The sequence below is a fragment of the Hypanus sabinus genome, chromosome X1 (genome assembly GCF_030144855.1).
Source record: "Hypanus sabinus isolate sHypSab1 chromosome X1, sHypSab1.hap1, whole genome shotgun sequence".
Taxonomy (NCBI): domain Eukaryota; kingdom Metazoa; phylum Chordata; class Chondrichthyes; order Myliobatiformes; family Dasyatidae; genus Hypanus; species Hypanus sabinus.
Window position 1 is genome coordinate 30370119 of NC_082738.1, and position 27953 is coordinate 30398071.

The following is a 27953-nucleotide window of genomic DNA, read 5'->3' on the forward strand; positions in this document are numbered from 1 at the left end:
GTGAGTGTGTGATGGGACGGTGTGGAGAGAGATTCACTCTGTGTCTGACCCCGGGAGTGTGAGATGGGACGGTATGGAGGGAGATTCACTCTGTGTCTGACCCCAGGAAAGTGTGATGGGACGGTGCAGAGGGAGATTCACTCTGTGGCTGACCGCGGGAGTGTGTGATGGGACGGTGTGGAGGGAGATTCACTCTGTGTCTGACCCTGGGAGTGTGTGATGGGACAGGGTGGAGGGAGATTCACTCTGTGTCTGATCCCGGGTGTGTGATGGGACAGTATGGAGGGAAATTCACTCTGTGCTCCTCTCTGCGAGTGTGTGATGGGACAGTGTGGAGGGAGATTCACTCTCTCTCTGATCCCGGGTGTGTGTGATGGGACAGTGTGGGGAGATTCACTCTGTGTCTGACCCTGGGAGTGTGTGATGGGAGAGTGTGGAGGGAGATTCACTCTGTGCCTGACACTGGGAGTGTGTGATGGGACAGTGTGGAGGGAGATTCACTCTGTGTCTGACCCTGGGAGTGTGTGATGGGACAGAGTGGAGGGAGATTCACTCTGTGTCTGACCTTGGGAGTGTGTGATGGGACAGTATGGAGGAAGCTTCACTGTGTCTGACCCCGGGAGTGTGTGATGGGACAGTGTGGAGGGAGATTCACTCTGTGTCTGACCCCGGGAGTGTGTGATGGGACAGTGTGGAGGGAGATTCACTCTGTGTCTGACCCTGGGAGTGTGTGATGGGACAGTGTGGAGGGAGATTCACTCTGTGTCTGACCCCGGGAGTGTGTGATGGGACGCGGTGGAGGGAGATGCATTCTGTGTCTGAACCTGGGAGTGTGTGATGGGACAGTGTGGAGGGAGATTCACTCTGTGTCTGACCTTGGGAGTGTGTGATGGGACAGTATGGAGGAAGCTTCACTGTGTCTGACCCCGGGAGTGTGTGATGGGACAGTGTGGAGGGAGATTCACTCTGTGTCTGACCTTGGGAGTGTGTGATGGGACAGTATGGAGGAAGCTTCACTGTGTCTGACCCCGGGAGTGTGTGATGGGACAGTGTGGAGGGAGATTCACTCTGTGTCTGACCCCGGGTGTGTGATGGGACAGTATGGAGGGAAATTCACTCTGTGCTCCTCTCTGCGAGTGTGTGATGGGACAGGATGGAGGGAGATTCAGTCTGTGTCTGACCCTGGGAGTGTGTGATGGGACAGGGTGGAGGGAGATTCACTCTGTCTCTGACCCTGGGAGAGTGTGGAGGGAGATTCACTCTGTGTCTGACCCTGGGAGAGTGTGATGGGCGGTGTGGAGGGAGATTCACTCTGTGTCTGACCCTGGGAGTGTGTGATGGGCGGTGTGGAGGGAGATTCACTCTGTGTCTGACCCTGGGAGTGTGTGATGGGATGGTGTGGAGGGAGATTCACTCTGTGTCTGACCCCGGGTGTGTGATCGGACAGGGTGGAGGGAGATTGTGTGTCTGACCCCGGGAGTGTGAGATGGGACGGTATGGATGGAGATTCACTCTGTGTCTGACCCCGTGAGTGTGTGATGGGACGGTGTGGAGAGAGATTCACTCTGTGTCTGACCCCGGGAGTGTGAGATGGGACGGTATGGAGGGAGATTCACTCTGTGTCTGACCCCAGGAAAGTGTGATGGGACGGTGCAGAGGGAGATTCACTCTGTGGCTGACCGCGGGAGTGTGTGATGGGACGGTGTGGAGGGAGATTCACTCTGTGTCTGACCCTGGGAGTGTGTGATGGGACAGGGTGGAGGGAGATTCACTCTGTGTCTGATCCCGGGAGTGTATGATGGGACAGTGTGGAGGGAGATTCACTCTGTGTCTGACACTGGGAGTGTGTGATGGGACAGTGTGGAGGGAGATTCACTCTGTGTCTGACCCTGGGAATGTGTGATGGGACAGAGTGGAGGGAGATTCACTCTGTGTCTGAACCTGGGAGTGTGTGATGGGACAGTGTGGAGGGAGATTCACTCTCTGTCTGACCCCGGGAGTGTGTGATGGGACAGTGTGGTGAGAGATTCACTCTGTGTCTGACCTTGGGAGTGTGTGATGGGACAGTGTGGAGGGAGATTCACTCTGTGTCTGACCCTGGGAGTGTGTGATGGGAACAGTGTGGAGGGAGATTCACACTGTGTCTGACCCTGGGAGTGAGTGATGGGACAGTGTGGAGGGAGATTCACTCTGTGTCTGATCCCGGGAGTGTATGATGGGACAGTGTGGAGGGAGATTCACTCTGTGTCTGACACTGGGAATGTGTGATGGGACAGTGTGGAGGGAGATACACTCTGTGTCTGATCCCGGGAGTGTCTGATGGGACAGTGTGGAGGGAGATTCACTCTGTGTCTGATCCCGGGAGTGTCTGATGGGACAGTATGGAGGAAGCTTCACTGTGTCTGACCCCGGGAGTGTGTGAAGGGACAGTGTGGAGGGAGATTCACTCTCTGTCTGACCCTGGGAGTGTGTGATGGGACAGTGTGGAGGAAGCTTCACTGTGTCTGACCTTGGGAGTGTGTGATGGGACAGTGTGGAGGGAGATTCACTCTCTGTCTGACCCCGGGAGTGTGTGATGGGACAGTGTGGAGGGAGATTCACTCTGTGTCTGACCCTGGGAGTGTGTGATGGGACAGTGTGGAGGGAGATTCACTCTGTGTCTGACCCTGGGAGTGTGTGATGGGACAGTGTGGAGGGAGATTCACTCTGTGTCTGACCCCGGGAGTGTGTGATGGGACGCGGTGGAGGGAGATTCATTCTGTGTCTGAACCTGGGAGTGTGTGATGGGACAGTGTGGAGGGAGATTCACTCTGTGTCTGACCTTGGGAGTGTGTGATGGGACAGTATGGAGGAAGCTTCACTGTGTCTGACCCCGGGAGTGTGTGATGGGACAGTGTGGAGGGAGATTCACTCTGTGTCTGACCCCGGGAGTGTGATGGGACAGTATGGAGGGAAATTCACTCTGTGCTCCTCTCTGCGAGTGTGTGATGGGACAGGATGGAGGGAGATTCAGTCTGTGTCTGACCCTGGGAGTGTGTGATGGGACAGGGTGGAGGGAGATACACTCTGTCTCTGACCCTGGGAGAGTGTGGAGGGAGATTCACTCTGTGTCTGACCCTGGGAGAGCGTGATGGGCGGTGTGGAGGGAGATTCACTCTGTGTCTGACCCTGGGAGTGTGTGATGGGCGGTGTGGAGGGAGATTCACTCTGTGTCTGACCCTGGGAGTGTGTGATGGGATGGTGTGGAGGGAGATTCACTCTGTGTCTGACCCCGGGTGTGTGAGATGGGACGGTATGGAGGGAGATTCACTCTGTGTCTGACCCCGTGAGTGTGTGATGGGACGGTGTGGAGAGAGATTCACTCTGTGTCTGACCCCGGGAGTGTGAGATGGGACGGTATGGAGGGAGATTCACTCTGTGTCTGACCCCAGGAATGTGTGATGGGACGGTGCAGAGGGAGATTCACTCTGTGGCTGACCGCGGGAGTGTGTGATGGGACGGTGTGGAGGGAGATTCACTCTGTGTCTGACCCCGGGAGTGTGTGATGGGACAGTGTGGAGGGAGATTCATTCTGTGTCTGACCCTGGGAGTGTGTGATGGGAACAGTGTGGAGGGAGATTCACACTGTGTCTGACCCTGGGAGTGTGTGATGGGACAGTGTGGAGGGAGATTCACTCTGTGTCCGATCCCGGGAGTGTATGATGCGACAGTGTGGAGGGAGATTCACTCTGTGTCTGACACTGGGAATGTGTGATGGGACAGTGTGGAGGGAGATTCACTCTGTGTCTGATCCCGGGAGTGTGTGATGGGACAGTGTGGAGGGAGATTCACTCTGTGTCTGATCCCGGGAGTGTGTGATGGGACAGTGTGGAGGGAGATTCACTCTGTGTCTGACCCTGGGAGTGTGTGATGGGACAGAGTGGAGGGAGATTCACTCTGTGTCTGACCCTGGGAGTATGTGATGGGACAGTGTGGAGAGAGATTCACTCTGTGTCTGACCTTGGGAGTGTGTGATGGGACAGTGTGGAGGGAGATTCACACTGTGTCTGACCCTGGGAGTGTGTGATGGGACAGTGTGGAGGGAGATTCACTCTGTGTCTGATCCCGGGAGTGTGTGATGGGACAGTGTGGAGGGAGATTCACTCTGTGTCTGACCTTGGGAGTGTGTGATGGGACAGTATGGAGGAAGCTTCACTGTGTCTGACCCCGGGAGTGTGTGATGTGACAGTGTGGAGGGAGATTCACTCTCTGTCTCACCCTGGGAGTGTGTGATGGGACAGTGTGGAGGAAGCTTCACTGTGTCTGACCTTGGGAGTGTGTGAAGGGACAGTGTGGAGGGAGATTCACTCTCTGTCTGATCCCGGGAGTGTGTGATGGGACAGTGTTGAGGGAGTTTCACTCTGTGTCTGACCCTGGGAGTGTGTGATGGGAGAGTGTGGAGGGAGATTCACTCTGTGCCTGACACTGGGAGTGTGTGATGGGACAGTGTGGAGGGAGATTCACTCTGTGTCTGACCCTGGGAGTGTGTGATGGGACAGAGTGGAGGGAGATTCACTCTGTGTCTGATCCCGGGAGTGTGTGATGGGACAGTGTGGAGGGAGATTCAATCTGTGTCTGACCCCGGGAGTGTGTGATGGGACAGTGTGGAGGGAGATTCACTCTGTGTCTGACCCTGGGAGTGTGTGATGGGACAGTGTGGAGGGAGATTCACTCTGTGTCTGACCCCGGGAGTGTGTGATGGGCGCGGTGGAGGGAGATTCATTCTGTGTCTGAACCTGGAAGTGTGTGATGGGACAGTGTGGAGGGAGATTCACTCTGTGTCAGACCTTGGGAGTGTGTGATGGGACAGTATGGAGGAAGCTTCACTGTGTCTGACCCCGGGAGTGTGTGATGGGACAGTGTGGAGGGAGATTCACTCTGTGTCTGACCCCGGGAGTGTGTGATGGGACAGTGTGGAGGGAGATTCACTCTGTGTCTGACCCTGGGAGTGTGTGATGGGACAGTGTGGAGGGAGATTCACTCTGTGTCTGACCCCGGGAGTGTGTGATGGGAGTGTGGAGGGAGATTCACTCTGAGTCTGATCCCGGGAGTGTGTGATGGGACAGTGTGGAGGGAGATTCACTCTGTGTCTGACCCTGGGAGTGAGTGATGGGACAGAGTGGAGGGAGATTCACTCTGTGTCTGACCCTGGGAGTGTGTGATGGGACAGTGTGGAGAGAGATTCACTCTGTGTCTGACCTTGGGAGTGTGTGATGGGACAGTGTGGAGGGAGATTCACACTGTGTCTGACCCTGGGAGTGTGTGATGGACAGTGCGGAGGGAGATTCACTCTGTGTCTGATCCCGTGAGTGTGTGATGGGACAGTGTGGAGGGAGATTCACTCTGTGTCTGACCTTGGGAGTGTGTGATGGGACAGTATGGAGGAAGCTTCACTGTGTCTGACCCCGGGAGTGTGTGATGGGACAATGTGGAGGGAGATTCACTCTCTGTCTGACCCTGGGAGTGTGTGATGGGACAGTGTGGAGGAAGCTTCACTGTGTCTGACCTTGGGAGTGTGTGATGGGACAGTGTGGTGGGAGATTCACTCTCTGTCTGATCCCGGGAGTGTGTGATGGGACAGTGTGGAGGGAGATTCACTCTGTGTCTGACCCTGGGAGTGTGTGATGGGAGAGTGTGGAGGGAGATTCACTCTGTGCCTGACACTGGGAGTGTGTGATGGGACAGAGTGGAGGGAGATTCACTCTGTGTCTGATCCCGGGAGTGTGTGATGGGACAGGATGGAGGGAGATTCAGTCTGTGTCTGACCCTGGGAGTGTGTGATGGGACAGGATGGAGGGAGATTCACTCTGTGTCTGATCCCGGGAGTGTGTGATGGGACAGTGTGGAGGGAGATTCACTCTGTGTCTGACCCTGGGAGTGTGTGATGGGACAGTGTGGAGGGAGATTCACTCTGTGTCTGACCCCGGGAGTGTGTGATGGGACGCAGTGGAGGGAGATTCATTCTGTGTCTGAACCTGGGAGTGTGTGATGGGACAGTGTGGAGGAAGCTTCACTGTGTCTGACCCCGGGAGTGTGTGATGGGACAGTATGGAGGGAACTTCACTCTGTGCTCCTCTCTGCGAGTGTGTGATGGGACAGGATGGAGGGAGATTCAGTCTGTGTCTGACCCTGGGAGTGTGTGATGGGACAGGGTGGAGGGAGATTCACTCTGTCTCTGACCCTGGGAGAGTGTGGAGGGAGATTCACTCTGTGTCTGACCCTGGGAGAGTGTGATGGGCGATTCACCCTGTGTCTGACCCTGGGAGTGTGTGATGGGCGGTGTGGAGGGAGATTCACTCTGTGTCTGACCCTGGGAGTGTGTGATGGGACAGTGTGGAGGGAGATTCACTCTGTGTCTGACCTTGGGAGTGTGTGATGGGACAGTATGGAGGAAGCTTCACTGTGTCTGACCCCGGGAGTGTGTGATGGGACAGTGTGGAGGGAGATTCAATCTGTGTCTGACCCCGGGAGTGTGTGATGGGACAGTGTGGAGGGAGATTCACTCTGTGTCTGACCCTGGGAGTGTGTGATGGGACAGTATGGAGGAAGCTGCACTGTGTCTGACCCCGGGAGTGTGTGATGGGACAGTGTGGAGGGAGATTCACTCTGTCTCTGACCCTGAGAGTGAGTGATGGGACAGTGTGGAGGGAGATTCACTCTGTGTCTGACCCCGGGAGTGTGTGATGGGACAGTGTGGAGGGAGATTCACTCTGTGTCTGACCCTGGGAGTGTGTGATGGACAGTGTGGAGGGAGATTCACTCTCTGTCTGACCCCGGGAGTGTGTGATGGGACGGTGTGGAGGGAGATTCACTCTCTGTCTGACCCCGGGAGTGTGTGATGGAATAGTGTGGAGGGAGATTCACTCTGTGTCTGATCCCGGGAGTGTGTGATGGGACAGTGTGGAAGGAGATTCACTTTGTGTCTGACCTTGGGAGTGTGTGATGGGACAGTATGGAGGAAGCTTCACTGTGTCTGACCCCGGGAGTGTGTGATGGGACAGTGTGGAGGGAGATTCACTCTGTGTCTGACCCTGTGAGTGTGTGATGGGACAGTGTGGAAGGAGATTCACTCTGTCTGACCCAGGGAGTGTGTGATGGGACGGTGTGGAGGGAGATTCACTCTGTGTCTGACCCCGGGAGTGTGTGATGGGACAGTGTGGAGGGAGATTCACTCTGTCTCTGACCCTGAGAGTGAGTGATGGGACAGTGTGGAGGGAGATTCACTCTGTGTCTGAACCTGGGAGTGTGTGATGGGACAGTGTGGAGGGAGATTGACTCTGTGTCTGACCCAGGGAGTGTGTGCTGGGACGCTGTGGAGGGAGATTCACTCTGTGTCTGACCCCGGGAGTGTGTGATGGGACAGTGTGGAGGAAGCTTCACTGTGTCTGACCTTGGGAGTGTGTGAAGGGACAGTGTGGAGGGAGATTCACTCTCTGTCTGATCCCGGGAGTGTGTGATGGGACAGTGTTGAGGGAGTTTCACTCTGTGTCTGACCCTGGGAGTGTGTGATGGGAGAGTGTGGAGGGAGATTCACTCTGTGCCTGACACTGGGAGTGTGTGATGGGACAGTGTGGAGGGAGATTCACTCTGTGTCTGACCCTGGGAGTGTGTGATGGGACAGAGTGGAGGGAGATTCACTCTGTGTCTGATCCCGGGAGTGTGTGATGGGACAGTGTGGAGGGAGATTCAATCTGTGTCTGACCCCGGGAGTGTGTGATGGGACAGTGTGGAGGGAGATTCACTCTGTGTCTGACCCTGGGAGTGTGTGATGGGACAGTGTGGAGGGAGATTCACTCTGTGTCTGACCCCGGGAGTGTGTGATGGGCGCGGTGGAGGGAGATTCATTCTGTGTCTGAACCTGGAAGTGTGTGATGGGACAGTGTGGAGGGAGATTCACTCTGTGTCAGACCTTGGGAGTGTGTGATGGGACAGTATGGAGGAAGCTTCACTGTGTCTGACCCCGGGAGTGTGTGATGGGACAGTGTGGAGGGAGATTCACTCTGTGTCTGACCCCGGGAGTGTGTGATGGGACAGTGTGGAGGGAGATTCACTCTGTGTCTGACCCTGGGAGTGTGTGATGGGACAGTGTGGAGGGAGATTCACTCTGTGTCTGACCCCGGGAGTGTGTGATGGGAGTGTGGAGGGAGATTCACTCTGAGTCTGATCCCGGGAGTGTGTGATGGGACAGTGTGGAGGGAGATTCACTCTGTGTCTGACCCTGGGAGTGAGTGATGGGACAGAGTGGAGGGAGATTCACTCTGTGTCTGACCCTGGGAGTGTGTGATGGGACAGTGTGGAGAGAGATTCACTCTGTGTCTGACCTTGGGAGTGTGTGATGGGACAGTGTGGAGGGAGATTCACACTGTGTCTGACCCTGGGAGTGTGTGATGGACAGTGCGGAGGGAGATTCACTCTGTGTCTGATCCCGTGAGTGTGTGATGGGACAGTGTGGAGGGAGATTCACTCTGTGTCTGACCTTGGGAGTGTGTGATGGGACAGTATGGAGGAAGCTTCACTGTGTCTGACCCCGGGAGTGTGTGATGGGACAATGTGGAGGGAGATTCACTCTCTGTCTGACCCTGGGAGTGTGTGATGGGACAGTGTGGAGGAAGCTTCACTGTGTCTGACCTTGGGAGTGTGTGATGGGACAGTGTGGTGGGAGATTCACTCTCTGTCTGATCCCGGGAGTGTGTGATGGGACAGTGTGGAGGGAGATTCACTCTGTGTCTGACCCTGGGAGTGTGTGATGGGAGAGTGTGGAGGGAGATTCACTCTGTGCCTGACACTGGGAGTGTGTGATGGGACAGAGTGGAGGGAGATTCACTCTGTGTCTGATCCCGGGAGTGTGTGATGGGACAGGATGGAGGGAGATTCAGTCTGTGTCTGACCCTGGGAGTGTGTGATGGGACAGGATGGAGGGAGATTCACTCTGTGTCTGATCCCGGGAGTGTGTGATGGGACAGTGTGGAGGGAGATTCACTCTGTGTCTGACCCTGGGAGTGTGTGATGGGACAGTGTGGAGGGAGATTCACTCTGTGTCTGACCCCGGGAGTGTGTGATGGGACGCAGTGGAGGGAGATTCATTCTGTGTCTGAACCTGGGAGTGTGTGATGGGACAGTGTGGAGGAAGCTTCACTGTGTCTGACCCCGGGAGTGTGTGATGGGACAGTATGGAGGGAACTTCACTCTGTGCTCCTCTCTGCGAGTGTGTGATGGGACAGGATGGAGGGAGATTCAGTCTGTGTCTGACCCTGGGAGTGTGTGATGGGACAGGGTGGAGGGAGATTCACTCTGTCTCTGACCCTGGGAGAGTGTGGAGGGAGATTCACTCTGTGTCTGACCCTGGGAGAGTGTGATGGGCGATTCACCCTGTGTCTGACCCTGGGAGTGTGTGATGGGCGGTGTGGAGGGAGATTCACTCTGTGTCTGACCCTGGGAGTGTGTGATGGGACAGTGTGGAGGGAGATTCACTCTGTGTCTGACCTTGGGAGTGTGTGATGGGACAGTATGGAGGAAGCTTCACTGTGTCTGACCCCGGGAGTGTGTGATGGGACAGTGTGGAGGGAGATTCAATCTGTGTCTGACCCCGGGAGTGTGTGATGGGACAGTGTGGAGGGAGATTCACTCTGTGTCTGACCCTGGGAGTGTGTGATGGGACAGTATGGAGGAAGCTGCACTGTGTCTGACCCCGGGAGTGTGTGATGGGACAGTGTGGAGGGAGATTCACTCTGTCTCTGACCCTGAGAGTGAGTGATGGGACAGTGTGGAGGGAGATTCACTCTGTGTCTGACCCCGGGAGTGTGTGATGGGACAGTGTGGAGGGAGATTCACTCTGTGTCTGACCCTGGGAGTGTGTGATGGACAGTGTGGAGGGAGATTCACTCTCTGTCTGACCCCGGGAGTGTGTGATGGGACGGTGTGGAGGGAGATTCACTCTCTGTCTGACCCCGGGAGTGTGTGATGGAATAGTGTGGAGGGAGATTCACTCTGTGTCTGATCCCGGGAGTGTGTGATGGGACAGTGTGGAAGGAGATTCACTTTGTGTCTGACCTTGGGAGTGTGTGATGGGACAGTATGGAGGAAGCTTCACTGTGTCTGACCCCGGGAGTGTGTGATGGGACAGTGTGGAGGGAGATTCACTCTGTGTCTGACCCTGTGAGTGTGTGATGGGACAGTGTGGAAGGAGATTCACTCTGTCTGACCCAGGGAGTGTGTGATGGGACGGTGTGGAGGGAGATTCACTCTGTGTCTGACCCCGGGAGTGTGTGATGGGACAGTGTGGAGGGAGATTCACTCTGTCTCTGACCCTGAGAGTGAGTGATGGGACAGTGTGGAGGGAGATTCACTCTGTGTCTGAACCTGGGAGTGTGTGATGGGACAGTGTGGAGGGAGATTGACTCTGTGTCTGACCCAGGGAGTGTGTGCTGGGACGCTGTGGAGGGAGATTCACTCTGTGTCTGACCCCGGGAGTGTGTGATGGGACAGTGTGGAGGGAGGTTCACTCTGTGTCTGACCCTGGGAGTGTGTGATGGACAGTGTGGAGGGAGATTCACTCTGTCTCTGACCCTGAGAGTGAGTGATGGTACAGTGTGGAGGGAGATTCACTCTGTGTCTGACCCCGGGAGTGTATGATGGGACAGTGTGGAGGGAGATTTACTCTGTGTCTGACCCTGGCAGCGTGTGATGGGACAGTGTGGAGGCAGATTAACTCTGTGTCTGACCCTAGGAGTGTGTGATGGGACAGTGTGGAGGGAGATTCACTCTGTGTCTGACCCTGGGAGTGTGTGATGGACAGTGTGGAGGGAGATTCACTCTGTCTCTGACCCTGAGAGTGAGTGATGGGACAGTGTGGAGGGAGATTCACTCTGTGTCTGAACCTGGGAGTGTGTGATGGGACAGTGTGGAGGGAGATTGACTCTGTGTCTGACCCAGGGAGTGTGTGATGGGACGGTGTGGAGGGAGATTCACTCTGTGTCTGACCCTGGGAGTGTGTGATGGACAGTGTGGAGGGAGATTCACTCTGTCTCTGACCCTGAGAGTGAGTGATGGGACAGTGTGGAGGGAGATTCACTCTGTGTCTGACCCCGGGAGTGTATGATGGGACAGTGTGGAGGGAGATTTACTCTGTGTCTGACCCTGGCAGCGTGTGATGGGACAGTGTGGTGGGAGATTCCCTCTGTGTCTGACCCTGGGAGTGTGTGATGGGACAGTGTGGAGGGAGATTCACTCTGTGTCTGACCCCGGGAGTGTGTGATGGGACGGTGTGGAGGGTGATTCACTCTGTGTCTGAACCTGGGAGTGTGTGATGGGACAGTGTGGAGGGAGATTGACTCTGTGTCTGACCCAGGGAGTGTGTGATGGGACGGTGTGGAGGGAGATTCACTCTGTGTCTGACCCCGGGAGTGTGTGATGGGACAGTGTGGAGGGAGATTCACTCTGTGTCTGACCCTGGGAGTGTGTGATGGACAGTGTGGAGGGAGATTCACTCTGTCTCTGACCCTGAGAGTGAGTGATGGGACAGTGTGGAGGGAGATTCACTCTGTGTCTGACCCCGGGAGTGTATGATGGGACAGTGTGGAGGGAGATTTACTCTGTGTCTGACCCTGGCAGCGTGTGATGGGACAGTGTGGTGGGAGATTCCCTCTGTGTCTGACCCTGGGAGTGTGTGATGGGACAGTGTGGAGGGAGATTCACTCTCTGTCTGACCCTGGGAGTGTGTGATGGGACGGTGTGGAGGGAGATTCACTCTCTGTCTGACCCCGGGAGTGTGTGATGGGACGGTGTGGAGAGAGCCAGACAGAATACCACGCGCTAAAGAATAGCACTCTTACACCGCAGAACATCGAGGATAAGCTCCAGGTCGGTAGTCAGTTTCTTGACGCCCTCAATATTGGCGATGGTGCAGATGGGCACAAAGTGGTCACTGTCCATCTGCGAGACCAGGTACAGATCCTTGGATAGGTTCTCCCTGCAGGAGGCATATATCAGGGGCTGAGCCACACAGGCAAAGAACTTTGTTGGGCAATATCCCAGGACCTCAGCCCACCTGCCCCATGGCTGCAAACCACATGGAACTGTTCTGTACCTCTTATTTCCCTGCTCCAGAACAAGATTCTTTCTCGTGGAATCCTTTAGCTCCCCAGATCCCACCTGCCTGTCCCACAACTCCTCCATATATCCAAACTATTTCCCAGCTCCAGTTAACCCAGACCCCTCTAGGTCTCCACTCCACAACTCCGTCTCAGAACTACACACCTATTAAGAGAAGTAGTGATTCTGTAGATGCTGGAAACCTAGAGAAACACGCACAAATCGCTGGAAAACTTGGGTCAAGCAGAATCTGGGGTGTGGGGTAAAAACTTTTTGAGCTGAGGCCCTTCATCGGGTCTGGAAAGGAATGCAAACTCAAATAAGGTTGGGGGCTGGGAGTACAAGCTGGCAGGTTATGAGTGAAACCAAGTGAGGGGGAAGTAGGTCTTCTCCCACTTCCCATAATTTTCCCACTCCCACTTCTTTTTCCAGCTCTCCATCCTGGTTTCTCTCATCTGTTTTCTTCTTCTCACCCTCCTTCCCATTCTTCCATGGTCCAGTCCTCTCCTGTCAAATTCCTTCTCCAGGCCTTTACCTCTTCCACCTATCCCGTCCCAGCTTTCTATTTCAACCCCCTCCCCCCTCTCCCCTGGTCTCATCCATCACCTGCCAACTTGCACTCCATCCCTAATATCTTTTTCTGACTTCTGCCACTTTCCTCTCCAGCCCTGTGTGTGTAGACAACCTCTGTACCCCTTGACCACACTCCCTTGCCCAATGGATCTAACCTGGACCCGTTGACAACATTTAATACATACTATCCAGCCCCTTCCTTCTATCCCATCCTTGCCCCAGACACACACTCATGCAAATACAGCATCCTAGGTGGAGCAAGGGGTTGTGTTTGCTCTCAGATCTCATAATCTCCATGGTCACAGGGGAGAGGGCAAACACCTCATCCTGAGCTTGGGGGGGGGGGGGGGGAGGAGGAGGAGGCAGGAAGTGGGGGATGGAGAATAAGGAAAGGGGGGCGAGGGAGGGAGGAGGAATTTGACAGAAGTAGGGAAGGAATGGGGAAGAGAAGGGACCCCAGACTCAGTACCTCGGCATTCCTGAACCCCTCCTCATGCATTTGATCATCACTGAGCAGTGACCCCACCCAGAGGCACAGACCTTGACATCTCCCATATCGATACACCCCACAGACATTCCCTGTTTGCTCCCACAAACACAGACTTCCAGAGAGCATCTCCCACCCCACACAAACACATACATACACCAACTATCCCCAAGAACATACAGACACCATTCCACATGCACCCAGACCACCCATCCTCCCCGCCCACACCATGAGAGATGCCTAACCAGGAAAAACAGAATTCAAGTTGCTTCCTTAAGGACGTCCGCAGATCCTCACTTAGCTGATCTTGGCATCCTGAATGGAAAAAGCACACTGTTACCCAACAGCAATTCTGGAATCAGGACTGTCCTCTACCACCAGCAGCCTCCCACTTTGGAAAGCAAAACCACCCCTGACAGGTGAACCTCCCTTCACCCAGGACCAAGCACCATCAATCTCCCCCTTCCACAGCACAGGGCTGTGGGGAGAGAGTGGGGCAGTGAGATTAGTTTGGGGACTGACATGGAGCTGTGGGGAGACAGTGGGGCAGTGAGATTAGTTTGGGGACTGATACAGGGCTGTGGAGAGACAGTGGGGCAGTGAGATTAGTTTGGGGACTGACATGGAGCTGTGGGGAGACAGTGGGGCAGTGAGATTAGTTTGGGGACTGATACAGGGCTGTGGAGAGACAGCGGGGCAGTGGGATTAGTTTGGGGACTGACACAGCACTGTGGGGAGAGAGTTGGGAAGTGGGATTAGTTTGGGGACTGACACGGAACAGTGAGATCAGTTTGGGAACTGACACGGGACTCTGGGGAGAGAGTGGGGTTGTGGGATTAGTTTGGGAACTGACATGGGGCAGAGGGATCAGTTTGGGAACTGACACGGGACTCTGGGGAGAGAGTGGGGCTGTGGGATTAGTTTGGGAACTGACATGGGGCAGAGGGATTAGTTTGGGCACTGACAAAGGGCTATAGGATGAGAATGAGGCAGTGGGGTGAGCCCACCTCCATTCTCCCCTTCAGGAGTGCACCCACCTCTCCTCACCTACCTACCTGTGACCTCGGGGGCTCTATCAGCTTCAGGGGGAAGGCCGTCCATTCTGTCAAGGGCTCCCATCCACTCAGCAGGGATCTCAGATACCGACCCCGGCGTTACTCCCTGTGACGTACCCTTGCGTCCAAAGCCTATTTATCCAAGAGGGGAGCCATGAGCCGCTGGGGTCAGGGGGTAGGGGTGTGCTGTTGACCCTTTGGCCCATCCCCCACCCAATCTAAGATCACATGAACTGTTCTGAGGTACTAGTAACCCAGTTTGATCTTGGGTTAGATTCCCTGCACCCCTCCCTCGGCACACACCCACCCTGCTCCAGCTCCCAGATTCTGGCCCCCCAAACCCCATTCAATCACTGGGAGCAAGGGGGAGGCAGTGTGCTTGCTCTCAGATCTCATAATCTCCATGGTCATCGGGTTCAGGCCAAACACCACGTCCAGAGCTTGGGGGTGATGCTGGGGGGTGGGGAGGGGAGAGGGTCAGGAGGGGAGGAACGGGGAGGAACAGGAAGGGTAAGAGAAGGGGAACAGAGAGGGGGTGACAGTGTTGGGGAGAGGGAGGGAGAGGAGCAGCAACAAGAGACCCCAGACTCAGTGACCCTGGTGTTCCTAAAGCCCTCCTCATGCACGTGATCATCACTGAGCATCACCCCCATGCCAGAAGTATAACCAACCCCCCACACAGACAATAATCCCAATGCCACAGAACCTCCAAATTCAGGGACCCCCACCCCGCAGTGATACCACAGCCCCACCTTACCTTCAGAGTGGGGCGCAGAAATGCAACACGAGCTTCCTCTCCAGGAGCCCAGGGGATCGTGCGTAGATGGGCTGGCAGTGTCCAGCTGGGGAGGGACTTTCTGCCATACCTTGGTGTTGAGGTTGAGGACTGTGCTTTGGGACGTCACCTGCAAGGGGCGGAAGGACGATGCAAGGATGAGAATAGGAGAGCAGGGAAAGGGACAGTGATGAAGGACAGGGGCGGCAAAAGGAGGGGGGGGATGGGTGAGGGCAGGTGGGAGAAATGGGATACAGTCAGTACCGTGAGGGGACAGGCCGCACACACGCTCTCCGGACACACAAAAGGAACTCACTACCTGTAACAGAGCGAGATGGCGGGCGAGGTACAGTTGGGGTGAAGGGTGACGAGGACGGTCAGAAAAGCTAACGGGTGAAGAATATGGACCCTTTGCCGCCGCCAGCCCTTCTTCCTCACTACATTGCTTGTCCTCGTTAGTTCTCCTCCCCGCCCTCCCCCAACCCCTAGGAACTCCACAGAGGTCAGACCGGTGCCTTTGAGGCCCAGTCCTACATTCCACCCTTCCTGTCCCTCTGTGTCGCACACCCGCCCAACACTTTGACAGTTCTATCAGTGGGGTGGGAGCAGGGAGAGGAGAACTCATTGTTAAACGTGCTCTGCGATAAAGCACATGGCTTCTCTGAATCAACTCCTCCCTTCCGAGTTCCCCCGCCGGGCCCGCTGACCATTGAACGGGTTTGCCGTGTATCCACCCCGCTCCAACACCCCACCCCACCACACCTCGACAAACAGCAGCATTGTCCACCTACCCCACTCGGATTCCAGCACAGATATCCTGGGTCGGTTGGGACAGAGGAGACTTTCTCCCCGTCCTGAGTCACAGGCTGTTCAAGAATAGCTCCCTCCCCCATCCCTCTCTCACACCCGCGCACAGCTCATCATATCCGGTTCCTGTCAGCGGCCGGGGAGGCATGGGTGATGGGGGGGGGGGGTAAACAGAGAGATTTAACCACGCACACCCCACTAGGAGAAAATCTGCCCAGCTGTCTGCTTTCAGCTCCTCACTTCTTGCCCCTCCCGAACTAATCCCCGGTGTTGACACAGCCCCGACCCTAGGTTTAAAAATCCTACCGGCCCCCGTGCAAGGTAACGACCCAGTTAATCTTCCACAAACAAGGGAAAATCAGCAGATGCTGGAAATCCGAGCAACGCGCGAAATGCCGGAGGAACTCAGCAGGTCAGGCAGCATCTGTGGAAAAGTATACAGTCGACGCTTCGGGCTGAAACCCTTCAGCAGGACTGTTAATCTTCCACCCGCCGAGGCTCTGGCAGTGCCCACACCAGTCCCAGTCACTCCTCCACACTTTTAAACTGGGAAAAGGATATCATTTCTCATCGTCTTTCCGGGAACCTTTCTATCTGACCGATCCATACACGGCTTCATTATGTCCGAGGGAAGGCTGTTGCTTTCTGTGTCAAACACCTCTGAACCAATTTAGACTCCGTCACACAGCATATAAACAAGCCCTAAGGCCAATTCCATCGTTTATTTTCAAATTTTTTTTGCCCCCTGTACCTCTCCTACCCACGTATTTGTCCCATGGCTTTAAAATGTTGCTAATAGCAGTTCAAAAGAAGTTTACGAGAAAAATTCCAGGATTGAAGGGGTTAACATATGAGAAGCGCTTGCTGGCTCTGGGATTGTACTCACTGGAGTTTAGAAGAATGAGAAGGAAATCTATTGAATACTGAAAAGCCAAGATAGAGAGGAGGTGGAGAGAATGTTTCCTATAGTGGGGGAATCTGAGACCAGAGGGGACGTCCATTTAGAACAGAGATGAGGAGGAATTTCTTTAGCCAGACTGTGGTGGATCTGTGGAATTCATTACTACAGGCAGATGTGTTTGCAAGGTCATTGAGTACATTTAAAGCGGAGGTCGATAGTTTTTTGATTAGTCAGGGTAAAGGTTATGGGGAGAAGGCAGGAAATGGGATTGAGAAGGATAAATCAGCTACGATGGAATGGCGGAACAGATTCGATAGGCCGAATGGCCTGATTCAGCTCATATGTCTTTTGGGTGGGGGAGAGGATATGGGGTTCAAGAGTGTAGAACGTAAGGCAGGGCCCTCACTCTTCGGTTCCTTCTCATCAAAGAGGCTGTGGAGGGAGGTTGACAAGGACTGGCAAATGAGGGAGGAGGTTGTGAGAGGGAGACTGCCAACTCCCAGTGCCACCATCATTGTTCTGCCTGACAACCCACTGGGAAAGCTCCACACGGTCTGGGAGGATCGGATGCCCGGTGGGGGCTTCTGGGAAAAGCACAGGGTTACTGGGAGGTCTTGGAGGACCAGGCAAAGTACGATCGGTCCTCCCGGCCACAAGGCTACTTCGGCCCATCATCCCATCCATGTGGGGAGGCAGAAGCAGCATGGGTTAAATAATACAACAGATTGTGTATTGTTGCTTCAAGTTTCATAATCTGCACTGTTGTGTCTGCATCTGTAATTTAAATCGGTTTATTACTGTGGTGAAAAGCTTGTCTTGCGTACAGTGGGTGCATGGGGTGTCCAAGGAGGGGTTGTACCTCTGGTGAAAGGGCTTGTTGTGTCCATTCTGGGGCAGCTCACTCACCTTTGGTCCCCACCAGAAACTCAGCTCTCACCTGTGGCTCCAAGTAGCTGTTTGTATGCGACAGCGGCCACACCCTGGTACACCGCTTCAACAGCAGGCTAAACCAGGTGAGGGTAGCCGGCAGCATGATACCCCGGAGAGGCAGGGACATGCCTGTCCTAGCATATGAAGTCAGCTCCAGCAGATTAGACAGATGAGATCCAACAGCTAGGAAGGTGGTACAGCAACGCTCCATGAAGAGCGAAGGATGTGACAAGTATAGAAGACATCGTGGTCATCCATTGTAACCAAGGAAGACCCCAGTTTGTGACAGTTGTTCATACCACTGGACCCAGACTTCTGAGGTCAAGAGAGTGCAACTGCCCAGTGCAATGACTTTTAAAAACTCTCCTGTATGAGTTTCCTGTCATCATTGGACACGATGAACAACCACCCCCCTCAATTTTATACAGATCAGATCATCACCTAGTGCACTGAGGTAGAACAAGGTAAAACGATAATTGGATGCAGAATAAAGTGTCACAGTTACAGGAAAAATACAGTGCAGGTAGACCGTAAGATGTGGGGTCATGAGGTCAAGAATCAATTTTATTGTCTATGGAATGATTCAATAGTCTGATAACAGATGACATCTCATTGGCTCCACTCAACCCTGGACTGGTCTGGATAGCAATGATGCATACATCAGGATGCTCTTTATCAACAACAGCTCGGCATTCAATACTATCAGCCCCTCAAAGCTAATCAATAAACGCCAAGATCTAGGCCTCAATACATCCTTGTGCAGTTGGATCTTTGATTTCCTCACTCACAGACCCCAGTCAGTTCGATTGGCGACAACATCTCCTCCACAATCTCCATCAGCACAGGTACACCACAGGCCTGTGTGCTTAGCCCCTGCTCTACTCACTTTACACTTACGACTGTGTGGCCAAGCACAACTCCAACACCGTATACAAGTTTGCTGATGACACCACTGTTGTTGGCCAGATCAAAGGTGGTGACAAATCAGCATATAGGACAGGAATTGAAAATCTGGCTGAGGTGCCATAACAACAACCTCTCACTCAATGTGAGCAAGACCAAGGAGCTGATTATTGACTTCAGGAGAGGCCCATGAGCCATGCTCATTAGGAGATCAGAGGTGAAGAGGGTCAGCAACTTCAAATTCCTCGGTGTTATTGTCTTAGAGAATCTGTACTGGGTCCAGTGTCATTACAACAAAGGCATGGCAGTGCCTCTACTTTCTTAAAAGTTTGTGAAGATTTGGCATGTCATCTCAAACTTAGACAAACTTCTATAGTTCAAGTTTATTGTCATCTGACTGTACATATACAGTATATACAACCAAAACATTCCTCTGAACCACAGAACACCCACAAAACATATATATCATACATAGCATACAAAGCATTACCACAAATTAGTTAATAAACTATAATTCAAAGTGCATGTATTGCACAGTGTAGACGTGTGGTGGAGAGAGTATTGACTGGTTGCATCACAGTCTGGAAACACCAATGGAAACATTCCCAGTATGGAAACATCAATGCAATTGAATGGAAAATCCTACAAAAAGTAATGGATACATCCCAGTACATCACAGGTAAAGCCCTCCCCACCACTGAGGACATTTACAAGGAGCACTGTTGATTATGACTAGGTGGAAAGGAGATACATTTCTCCTGAAGTTGATAGACATCTCCACTGTTTCAGGGGCATTCAGCTCCAAGTTGTTGTGATTGCACCAGGATACTGGTTTTTAAAAATCCTCATGGTACTTGGATTTGTCACCTCTAGTGATTAGTCCAATGACAGTGGTGTTGCCCGCGATCACTGGAGGTACAGTCAATGGTGTATGGAGAAATTAGGGGAGGGAGAGAATACACCCCTGTGGCATACCAGTGCTGACTGAGGAGATGAGGAAGCTGTTCAGGTATCAACAGATTCCTCATCTCCTTTTCCTTGACAATAAGGACCATTGGTGATGGTCTGGCTGAATGGACATGGGACATGATGGGGAGGGGCGTGGCATTTGAAGTGTCATCTGTGAGTCAAATCTGCAGCAGAACTCGTTTACGGGGTATTTTTCAGTTCTCTTGCATTTCTGATGCTCCTCAAGCACCTCATTTGTTTCTTGCTTCCAGTGATGTGCACCTCCTCTTCCTCCTCGTTAACAAGAGGTTCAATATCTCTCAAAAACCAAGGTTCCCTAAACTTGTGTTCCTTACCCTGTATTCTCACAAGAGCATGCAGACTCCACTCCCAAAGTTTCACTTTTGAAAGCCTCCCTTTCCCAGAGGACAACCTGTCGCGATCCACACTTGCCAGATCCTATCAAAATTGGCCTTTCTCCAATTTAGAATCTCAACCCTCAGACCAGACCTATCCTTTCCCAGAATTATCTTGAACCCTATGGCATTGTGATCGCTGGATACACAAGCTTCTGTCACCTGCCCTGTCTTGTTCCCCAACAAGTGACCCAGTTCACACCTGACAAAGGGTCTCGGCCCGAAACGTCAACAGTGCTTCTTCCTATAGAAGCTGCCTGGCCTGCTGTGTTCCACCAGCATTTTGTGTGTGTTGCTTGAATTTCCAGCATCTGCAGATTTCCTCATGTTTGTAGTTCAAACTCTCTTTAGTTTAAGGAAAATTTATGAAGGAAAAATATTTATTTAGTGAGATGCAGTGCGGAACAGGCTCTTCTGGCCACACCACCTGGCAACCCCCCCGATTTAACCTTAGCCTAATTACAGGACAATTTACAATGACCAGTTAACTTTATCAACTGGTACATGTTTGGACTGTGGGAGGAAACCCATGTGGTCACGGGGAGAAAGTACTATCTCCCTACAGGCAGCGGCAGGAATTGAACCCAAGTTGCCTATACTGTAAAGTGTTGTGCTAACCACTACACTATCGTGCCACCTCTCCCCCTCACCCTACTCCTTCTCCCGTCCCCTCATCCCACTCTCCCGATCCCCTCCTCCCACCCTCTCGCCACATTTGCTCCCCTTCGTCCCCCTCACTCCCCTCCCACTTTGACCCTACCCTTTCCCTCTGTCCTCTCTCCCCTACACTCCTCCTCTCTTCCTCCCTCTCCCCCTCCCCTATCCTCTTCCCAGTCTCCCTACACCTACTCTCCACCCTGACTCCCACTCCCCTATTCCCCTCCCATATCTGCCCCATTCACTCCTCCCACTCACTCCTCTCTCTCTCCCACCCTCCCTCCATTACTCCCTCTCCCCTCCTCCTCCCCTCTCTCTCTCCTCCCCATCCCCTCGTTCCCTCTCACCTTCCCCTCTCCTCCTCCCTCAACATCTCCCCTCCATCCCTCTCCCCCGTCCCTCCCTCCCTCCCACGTGTGTGGACTGCGGGCGGGGCTCGGCTCTGATTCACACCGTCACATGATATCCCGGCTTGGGAAATGGGGAGGGATTTCGCTCCGGGTTTCGGCGGATTCTGAGCGCTTGGTTTTCCCGATTGATCTTCCTCTGCCCCCCTCCACCCCCCAGTCAGTCCAATCGTACACCTCCCCCATTGCACCCTCAACACCTCTTTTTTTTTGCTTTCCTTCGTGACGTTCACCCATTTGCGATCCACTCCTCCCGTTTTTTCCCCTTTGCAATCCCTCCCTCCCAGGTCGGGGGTAGTAGCGGAGGGGCCGGGGTGCGAAAGGACGGGACTCCGGACAGGTAATGAGCGAGCGGCCGCTGGCGGCGGGGGCTTTGCCCCGGGAGGTGCGGGAGCAGCTGGCGGAGTTGGAACTGGAACTGTCAGAGGGTGAGCAGAGGGTGCAGGAGGGAGGGAGGTGGGGTTTGGTGAGGGGCTGGGAGGGGAGGTGAGGTGGGGGGAGAAGGGATACAGAGATGAGGGGAGGTGTTGGGGTGGGGGAGAAGAGAGGAGGGTTGAGGGGGAGAGGGGCTGGTGGGGGTAAGGAGGGATAGTGTTGCGGGTGGGGAAGGGGCGAGGTGGGTGGTGGGGCAAGTAATGTGGTGGGTAGGGGGCGGGGAATGTGTGGTACAGGGTAAGGGGAGAGGTGGGGAGAGGGGCTGTGGGTAAGAGGAGTGGGCGACAGGGTGGGTTGGGGTGAGGGTGGGGAAGCTATGTGGGATGATGTCATGTGCAGAAGAGAGGGTGCAGGAACAACTGACACATCCTCGAAATCTAGGGGCAAGGATATTCCCATATCCCCAAGGTTATGGGAATATCCCAGCCAGAATTCCTGTGCCTGAACCTTCAAATGTGAGTAAATAAATAAATAAATGTGGTTCATTGTTTAACACCCCAGAAACTCTGTCGTTCATGAGGTTGGAGTGGTGATTTTCCTGGAATTTGGGGTGCAAATAATTGATTTTTGAAATCTCTGGAGATTGCAAGATGATTTCCCTGAAATCTGATATTTTTATAATTGTGGGCATTGTGAGATTTCTCAGAATCAGGGTGACTAAATCACTGAATTTAAGAGAAAAACATTTTTGAGATCTTGAGATGATTTTTCTTGCATCTTAATTTAGAAGCTGTTGAAATTTAATGTACAGTAACTGGAGATAAAGGGATTATGAGATGATTTTCCCAGGATCCCAGCATCCAGGTGTTTAAATCAATGAATTAAAAAAAAGCCCTGAGGGTTGGTAGGATTAAATCCACAGGACACTGGTGGAGGGAGGAGTCAAAGCAACACACAAAATGCTGCAGGAACTCAGCAGGCCAGGCAGCATCCATGGTAAAGAGTAAACAGTCGACATTTTGGGCCGAGACCCTTCAGCAGGATTGAGTTAAAGATCTCCAGGGGGTTTTTTTGAGGAGATTTTCCCAGAATCTGGAAGTTTAAATGTCTCATTTTAAAAATCATGACAATTATGAGGTAGTTTCCCTTGATTCTCCATCGTTAAATACTGATTTTTAACATCTCTGGAGACTGTGATATGATTTCCTCAGAATCATTAAAATCAGATTTTAAAAATCACAGGGATTGTGAGATGATTCTCTTGGAATCTGGGTGTTTAAATCACTGATTTTGAAATTCTTCCAGATTTCAAAGCACCGAGGTTTAAACCCTGGGGGAGAAGCTTAAAGATTCCCCCAAGTTTGAAAAAAATGTTTTAGATTCCATTTTGCACTATTTATTAATAATAGTAATTTCTAGTATATTTTATGTCTTACACTGTTCAGTTACCCCAAAACATCAAATTTCATAATAAACCTGATTATGGGATTAATTAGGAATCAATGGTTTAATTTGTTCAGCACAGGCATGAAGGCTGAAGGACTTTACAGGGCCTGCCTCCGTTCTACATTTTAATCTCTGTGAGGGCTTTGATTTGTTCCTGAGAAAGGATGGGATCGAATGTCTTTGCGGATAGTGTAAACCTAAATAGTGCACAAATTACGGGACTTATTGAACAGAGAACCATTAAAACAAGCGGCGCATTGAGGTGCACCTCCGTTGATATTATCTCACCATTCCTCTTCTGCACTATTTGTTTAACTTACAGTAATTTTTTCTTGTACTGTAGTACTGCAGCTGCCACAAAATAACACCTATCACACATGTCAGTGGGAATAGACTTGACTCTGAGTCTTGCTATGTTCAGATTCACACAACACGGAAACAGGCCCTTTGGCTCAACTGGTTTGTGCTGATTGCGACTCCCACTTCCCCACGTTTGTGCAAAGTTCAAAGTAAAGTTATTATCGGAGTACATATATGTCACCATATACAACTCCGAGATAGGATAATAACCATAACAGAATCAATGAAAGACGACACCAACTTGGGTGTTCAACCAGTGTGCAAAAGACATCAAACTGTGGAAATACAAAATAAATAATTAATAATAATAAATAAATATCAAGAAAATGAGATGGTGTTTTTGAAAGTGAGTCCATTGTTTGTGGGAACATTTCTATGATGGTTCAATTTAATGTCAGAGAAATGTATACAATATAGATCCTGAAATGCTTTTTCTTCACAAACATCCACAAAAACAGAGGAGTGCCCCAAAGAGTGAATGACAGTTAAATATTAGATCCTCAAAGCCCCTCCCAGCTCCACCTCCCCCACTGGCAAAAAAGCATCGGTGACCCAAACCGAGCACTCGAGCGTGCAGCAAAGCATCAGTAAAGACACGGACTTGCAGTACCCCAAAGACTACTCGGTCACCTGGTATTCAACATACCACAGGCTCTCTCTCCCTCCCTAATACAGGAAAAAGACGTGTCTCCGTTTCACAGCAAGAGGAGAAACATAACAAAACAACTCACCGATTGTATGGTGTTAAGAGTCTGGTTGTGTCACTTTTTCCAAGTTCCATTCCCAAAGAACTCGGGGCTCTGGGCACACAGCCAGCAGCCAGCTCACTCCTTATGATTTTCTGTGTACTCCCACGACACACCCATTTTTTGCAGCAGCACCGGCCTCCAGAGCCACGAAATCCCAGAATCCTGAAGCACGCTAGTCTGTCAGGCCGCGTCCTTGGTATATTGAAAACCGGCCGGTTGTGAGACCCTGACAGCGGGTCCCATTCCCGCAAAGAAACTAAGTCAGTGTGTAACTGCAGGTCAGGGTCTTCAAAAGAACCCTGAAAGGGAAAAATAAAGATAATAAAAATAGAAATAGAGCTGTTTCCAAAGATGCAAGCAAAAGAGTCATTGTGGTGAGTGAAGTTATCCCATTTGGTTCAAGAGCCTGATGGTTGAGGGGTAATAACTGTTCCTGAACCTGGTGGTGCAAGTCCTGAGGCTCCTGTACCTGCTTCCTGATGCAGCAGTGAGAAGAGAACATTGGCTGAGTGGTGGGGGTCACTGATCATGGATGCTGCTTTCCTGTGACAGCATTTTGTGTAGATATGCTCAATGGTGGTGGGGGGGGGTCTTTACCCTTGATGGACTGGGCCATATGCACTACTTTTTGCAGGATTTTCCATTCAAGGGCATTGGTGTTTCAATACCAGGCTGTGATGCAACCGATCAATATACTCTCCCACGACACATCTATAGAAGTTTGTCAAAGTTTTTGATGTCATGCCAAATCTCCGCAAACTCCTAAGGAAGTGGAGGCACTGCTGTGCTTTCTTTGTAATGGCACTTGTGTGCAGGTCGTCTGAAATAGTAACACTGAGGAATTTGAAGTTGTTGACCCTCTCCACTTCTAGCCCAGTTTCCACCTCCTGAAGTAAATAATCAGCTCCTTGGTCTTGCTGACATTGAGTGAGAGATTGTTGTGGCACCGCTCAGCCGGGTTTTCAATCTCCCTCCTGTATGTTAAGTTATCCCTCTTGTGTTTCTTGATCTTGTTACTGAAGACTCTGTATCACTCGACCCTGCCACTTTGACCCACACCTCCTTTAATCTGGTCCAACACTAGTTGCCTTTATTGGGACTGACCTCCTCCTTGCATCAATCTTAAGGTTTAGGGTTATGAATGTGCTAATGTGAAGAGTTTGTGGGGGTGGTGGGGTTACTGCTTACGGTTGGTGTGCAGGGGATGAATTGTAGGGAATGAGTTCTCAGGGGAACTGCGGAGAGTTGTGGACACGGCCCAGCACATCACGGAAACCAGCCTCCCCTCCATGGACTCTGTCTACACTTCTCACTGTCTCAGTGAAACAGACAGAATCATCAAAGACCCCTCCCACCCCAGACATTCTCTCTCCCATCGGGCAGAAGATACAAAAGTTGTCTGTCTCACCGCCTCGACGAGTTGGGTGTTTGATCAGTGTTGGTGGGGGTGAATAAATGGTGAAGAGGCAAGATTGATCTCCTGTTCCCTAGGAATGTCAAAACCACCCTCAGCGGAAGGGACAGGCTTGAAATGAATCCTGGTGGAGATGGCAAATGTAGCCCTAATGATGTGTTTTCTCTTCCCTCCTGCAGGAGACATCACACCAAAGGGATATGAGAAGAAGAGGGCCAAACTCCTGGCACCTTTCCTCGCACAGCCCACAGGTAGGGAACCTGGTTACACACCCCAGGGCTCATAATGGCAGATTACGCTCCGATAACCTGTAATGCTGCTCTACACACATTGGTGATGTGTAATCATGTAATATGTTCACTGGTTAATTGTCACACTTCAGCCGTTAATAAGCACATAGATTATAATGGAATTTATAGTTTCCCATTAATATTTACTTCGGAGCATAAATGAGTGCTATTGTTAATGCTTGTAACTTTCCAGGCTTTTGAGTTGAAGTTTACCCTGCCCTCCTGTACAACACAGGAACAGGATCTCAACCCAACATGATGCCAGATTAATCTACTGTCTTCTGTCTGACACTGTGTCCCTATCCCTATCCCTCTCCCTCTATTCTCTACACATCCACATGCCTATGTAAGAGCCTCGTGAACATCCTCCGTCATATCTGCCTCCCACCACCACTCATGGCAGGACATTCCACCACTCTGTCTATAAAAACTTACCCTACACATCTCCTTTGAATTTAACTCCTTTCAGCTTAAATGCATGTTCTCTGGGATTACACATTTTGACCGCAGGAGATAAAGATACTGGCTGTCTGCTCTATCTATGCCTTTCATGATTTTATAAACCTCTATCAGGTACATCTATCTTAGAAACCTCAGTCTCCGCTGCTCCAGATAAAACAACCCTTATTACAGCTCATGTCCTCTAATTCAAGTGAACCTCTTCTGCAGCCTCTGCAAAGCCCCCACACCCTGTATTGTAACTAAAACTGAATGCAATACTTCAGATGTGGCCTGAATGGAGTTTTATACTGTTACAATGTAACTTCTCCACTTGCACTCAATGTCCCAACTGATGAAGGCAAGCACTCACCCTGTCCACTTGTGTTGCCAGTTTCAGGAAGCTACACAAAGATCAACCATTAACTGTACACTCTGTCCTTTCTTTTGACCTTCTAGCATGCCACTCTTCTCACTTCTCCCAAGTTCTCCCCTGCACACTTTCCAGCAGTGTTAACTCCCTGGGCATTAACGCCTCGATGACCTGTCCTGGGCCCAGCACACAGACACAATCACGAGGAAGGCACACCAGCGTCTTTACTTTCTCAGGAGGTTCATCTCGTCACTGAACACTAACAAACTCCTACAGAGGTACTGTTGGAAGTGTCCTGACTGGTTCAGTCTGGTGGGGCAATTCAACTGCACAAGGAAGCTGCAGAGAGTTGTGGACTCTGCCCAGTACATCATGGACACATCCCTCCCCACCATAGGTAGTGTCTACAGAAGGTGCTGCCTCAGGAAGGCAACGTCCATCGTCAAAGATCCCCACCATCCGGGCCGTCCCATCTTCTCACAGCTCCCATCGGGCAGGAGGTACAGAAGCCTGAAGTCCCACACCACCAGGTTCAGGAACAGCTACTTCCCTTCAACCATTCGGTTCCTGAACCAACCGGCACAACCCTGATCACCACCTCAGTACAGCAACACCGTGACCAGTTATGATAACAGGCACAACCCTGATCACCACCTCAGTACAGCAACACCGTGACCACTCTGCACCACCATAGATTGTGCGCTTGTTATTTTTGCACTCAGGTCTTGTTTTGGTTTCTCACTTTCACTGCATTGCACAATTTGTGTATAATTCACCTTTTGTATGTTGTCTGAGCCTATGTGCCTGTCAGGCTGTTTGCTAGTGAATCTTACACTGCAGATGTACCTCACTAAACTTGTCTGGGCTTGTAGGGCAGATGTATACACTTACTTTTTCCCCAGGGTTGGGGCATCAAAAATATTGATGACAGGAAATTGGGAGAGGTTGTTGATAGTGAAGAAGATTATTGTCGATTACAGGGGTGGAGGGGAGGGTGGTGGTGGTCTTGATCAGTTGATCAGTTAGGGAAGTGAGCCGATGCATTTTGGAAAATGAACCCAGCACAGGACTTGTGCGATGAACGGTGGGACCCTCGGGAGGGGTACAAGTGGTGTCACAGGTAGACAGGGGGTGAAGGTGTCTGGCACGCTGGCCTTCATCAGTCAGGACACTGAGTACAGGGGTTGGCACATCATGTTGCAGTTGTACAAGTCGATGGTGGGACCGCACTGGGAGCACTGTGTACAGTTCCGGTCACCCTGTTGTAGGAAAGACATGGTTAAACTGGAAAGGGTGAGAGGAGAGGCACAAGGACGTGGCCGGGACTAGAAGGTCTGAGTTACAGGGAGAGGTTGGCCAGGCTCAGTCTTCATTCTGTGGAATGTGGGAGAATGAGGGGTGACCTTATAGAAATGGTTAAAATTGTGAGAAGCATAGAAAAGGTGGGCAGTAACAGTCTTCTCCCCAGGGTAGGAGAGTACAAAACTAGGAGCTGTAGGTTGAAGATGAGAGGGGAAAGA

General features: G+C 52.0%; 2 protein-coding genes across 6 annotated transcripts in view; one reads left to right on the forward strand and one right to left on the reverse strand.

The window, feature by feature from the left end:
* The window catches only part of larp4ab (La ribonucleoprotein 4Ab), a 119882-nt gene extending 103915 nt beyond the window's left edge, over positions 1-15967 (reverse strand). For 2 of the 3 annotated variants that reach the window (XM_059956196.1, XM_059956195.1), the window contains exons 1-5: positions 15811-15967; positions 15002-15149; positions 14245-14376; positions 13435-13504; positions 11871-12007 (exon numbers count right to left, since the gene is read on the reverse strand). In XM_059956196.1, the coding sequence (XP_059812179.1) occupies positions 11871-12007; positions 13435-13504; positions 14245-14376; positions 15002-15149; positions 15811-15912 (589 nt within the window). In that variant the 5' untranslated portion in view covers positions 15913-15967. The remainder of the gene's footprint in view (positions 1-11870; positions 12008-13434; positions 13505-14244; positions 14377-15001; positions 15150-15810) is intronic. The other variant, XM_059956197.1, reaches the window with a different exon arrangement.
* A 5070-nt stretch (positions 15968-21037) lies between these two features.
* dip2bb (disco-interacting protein 2 homolog Bb) overlaps positions 21038-27953 on the forward strand; it is a 142985-nt gene continuing 136069 nt past the window's right edge. For 2 of the 3 annotated variants that reach the window (XM_059956198.1, XM_059956199.1), the window contains exons 1-2: positions 21042-21416; positions 25512-25583. In XM_059956198.1, the coding sequence (XP_059812181.1) occupies positions 21332-21416; positions 25512-25583 (157 nt within the window). In that variant the 5' untranslated portion in view covers positions 21042-21331. Of the gene's footprint in view, positions 21417-25511; positions 25584-27953 lie in introns of all 3 variants that reach the window. The other variant, XM_059956200.1, reaches the window with a different exon arrangement.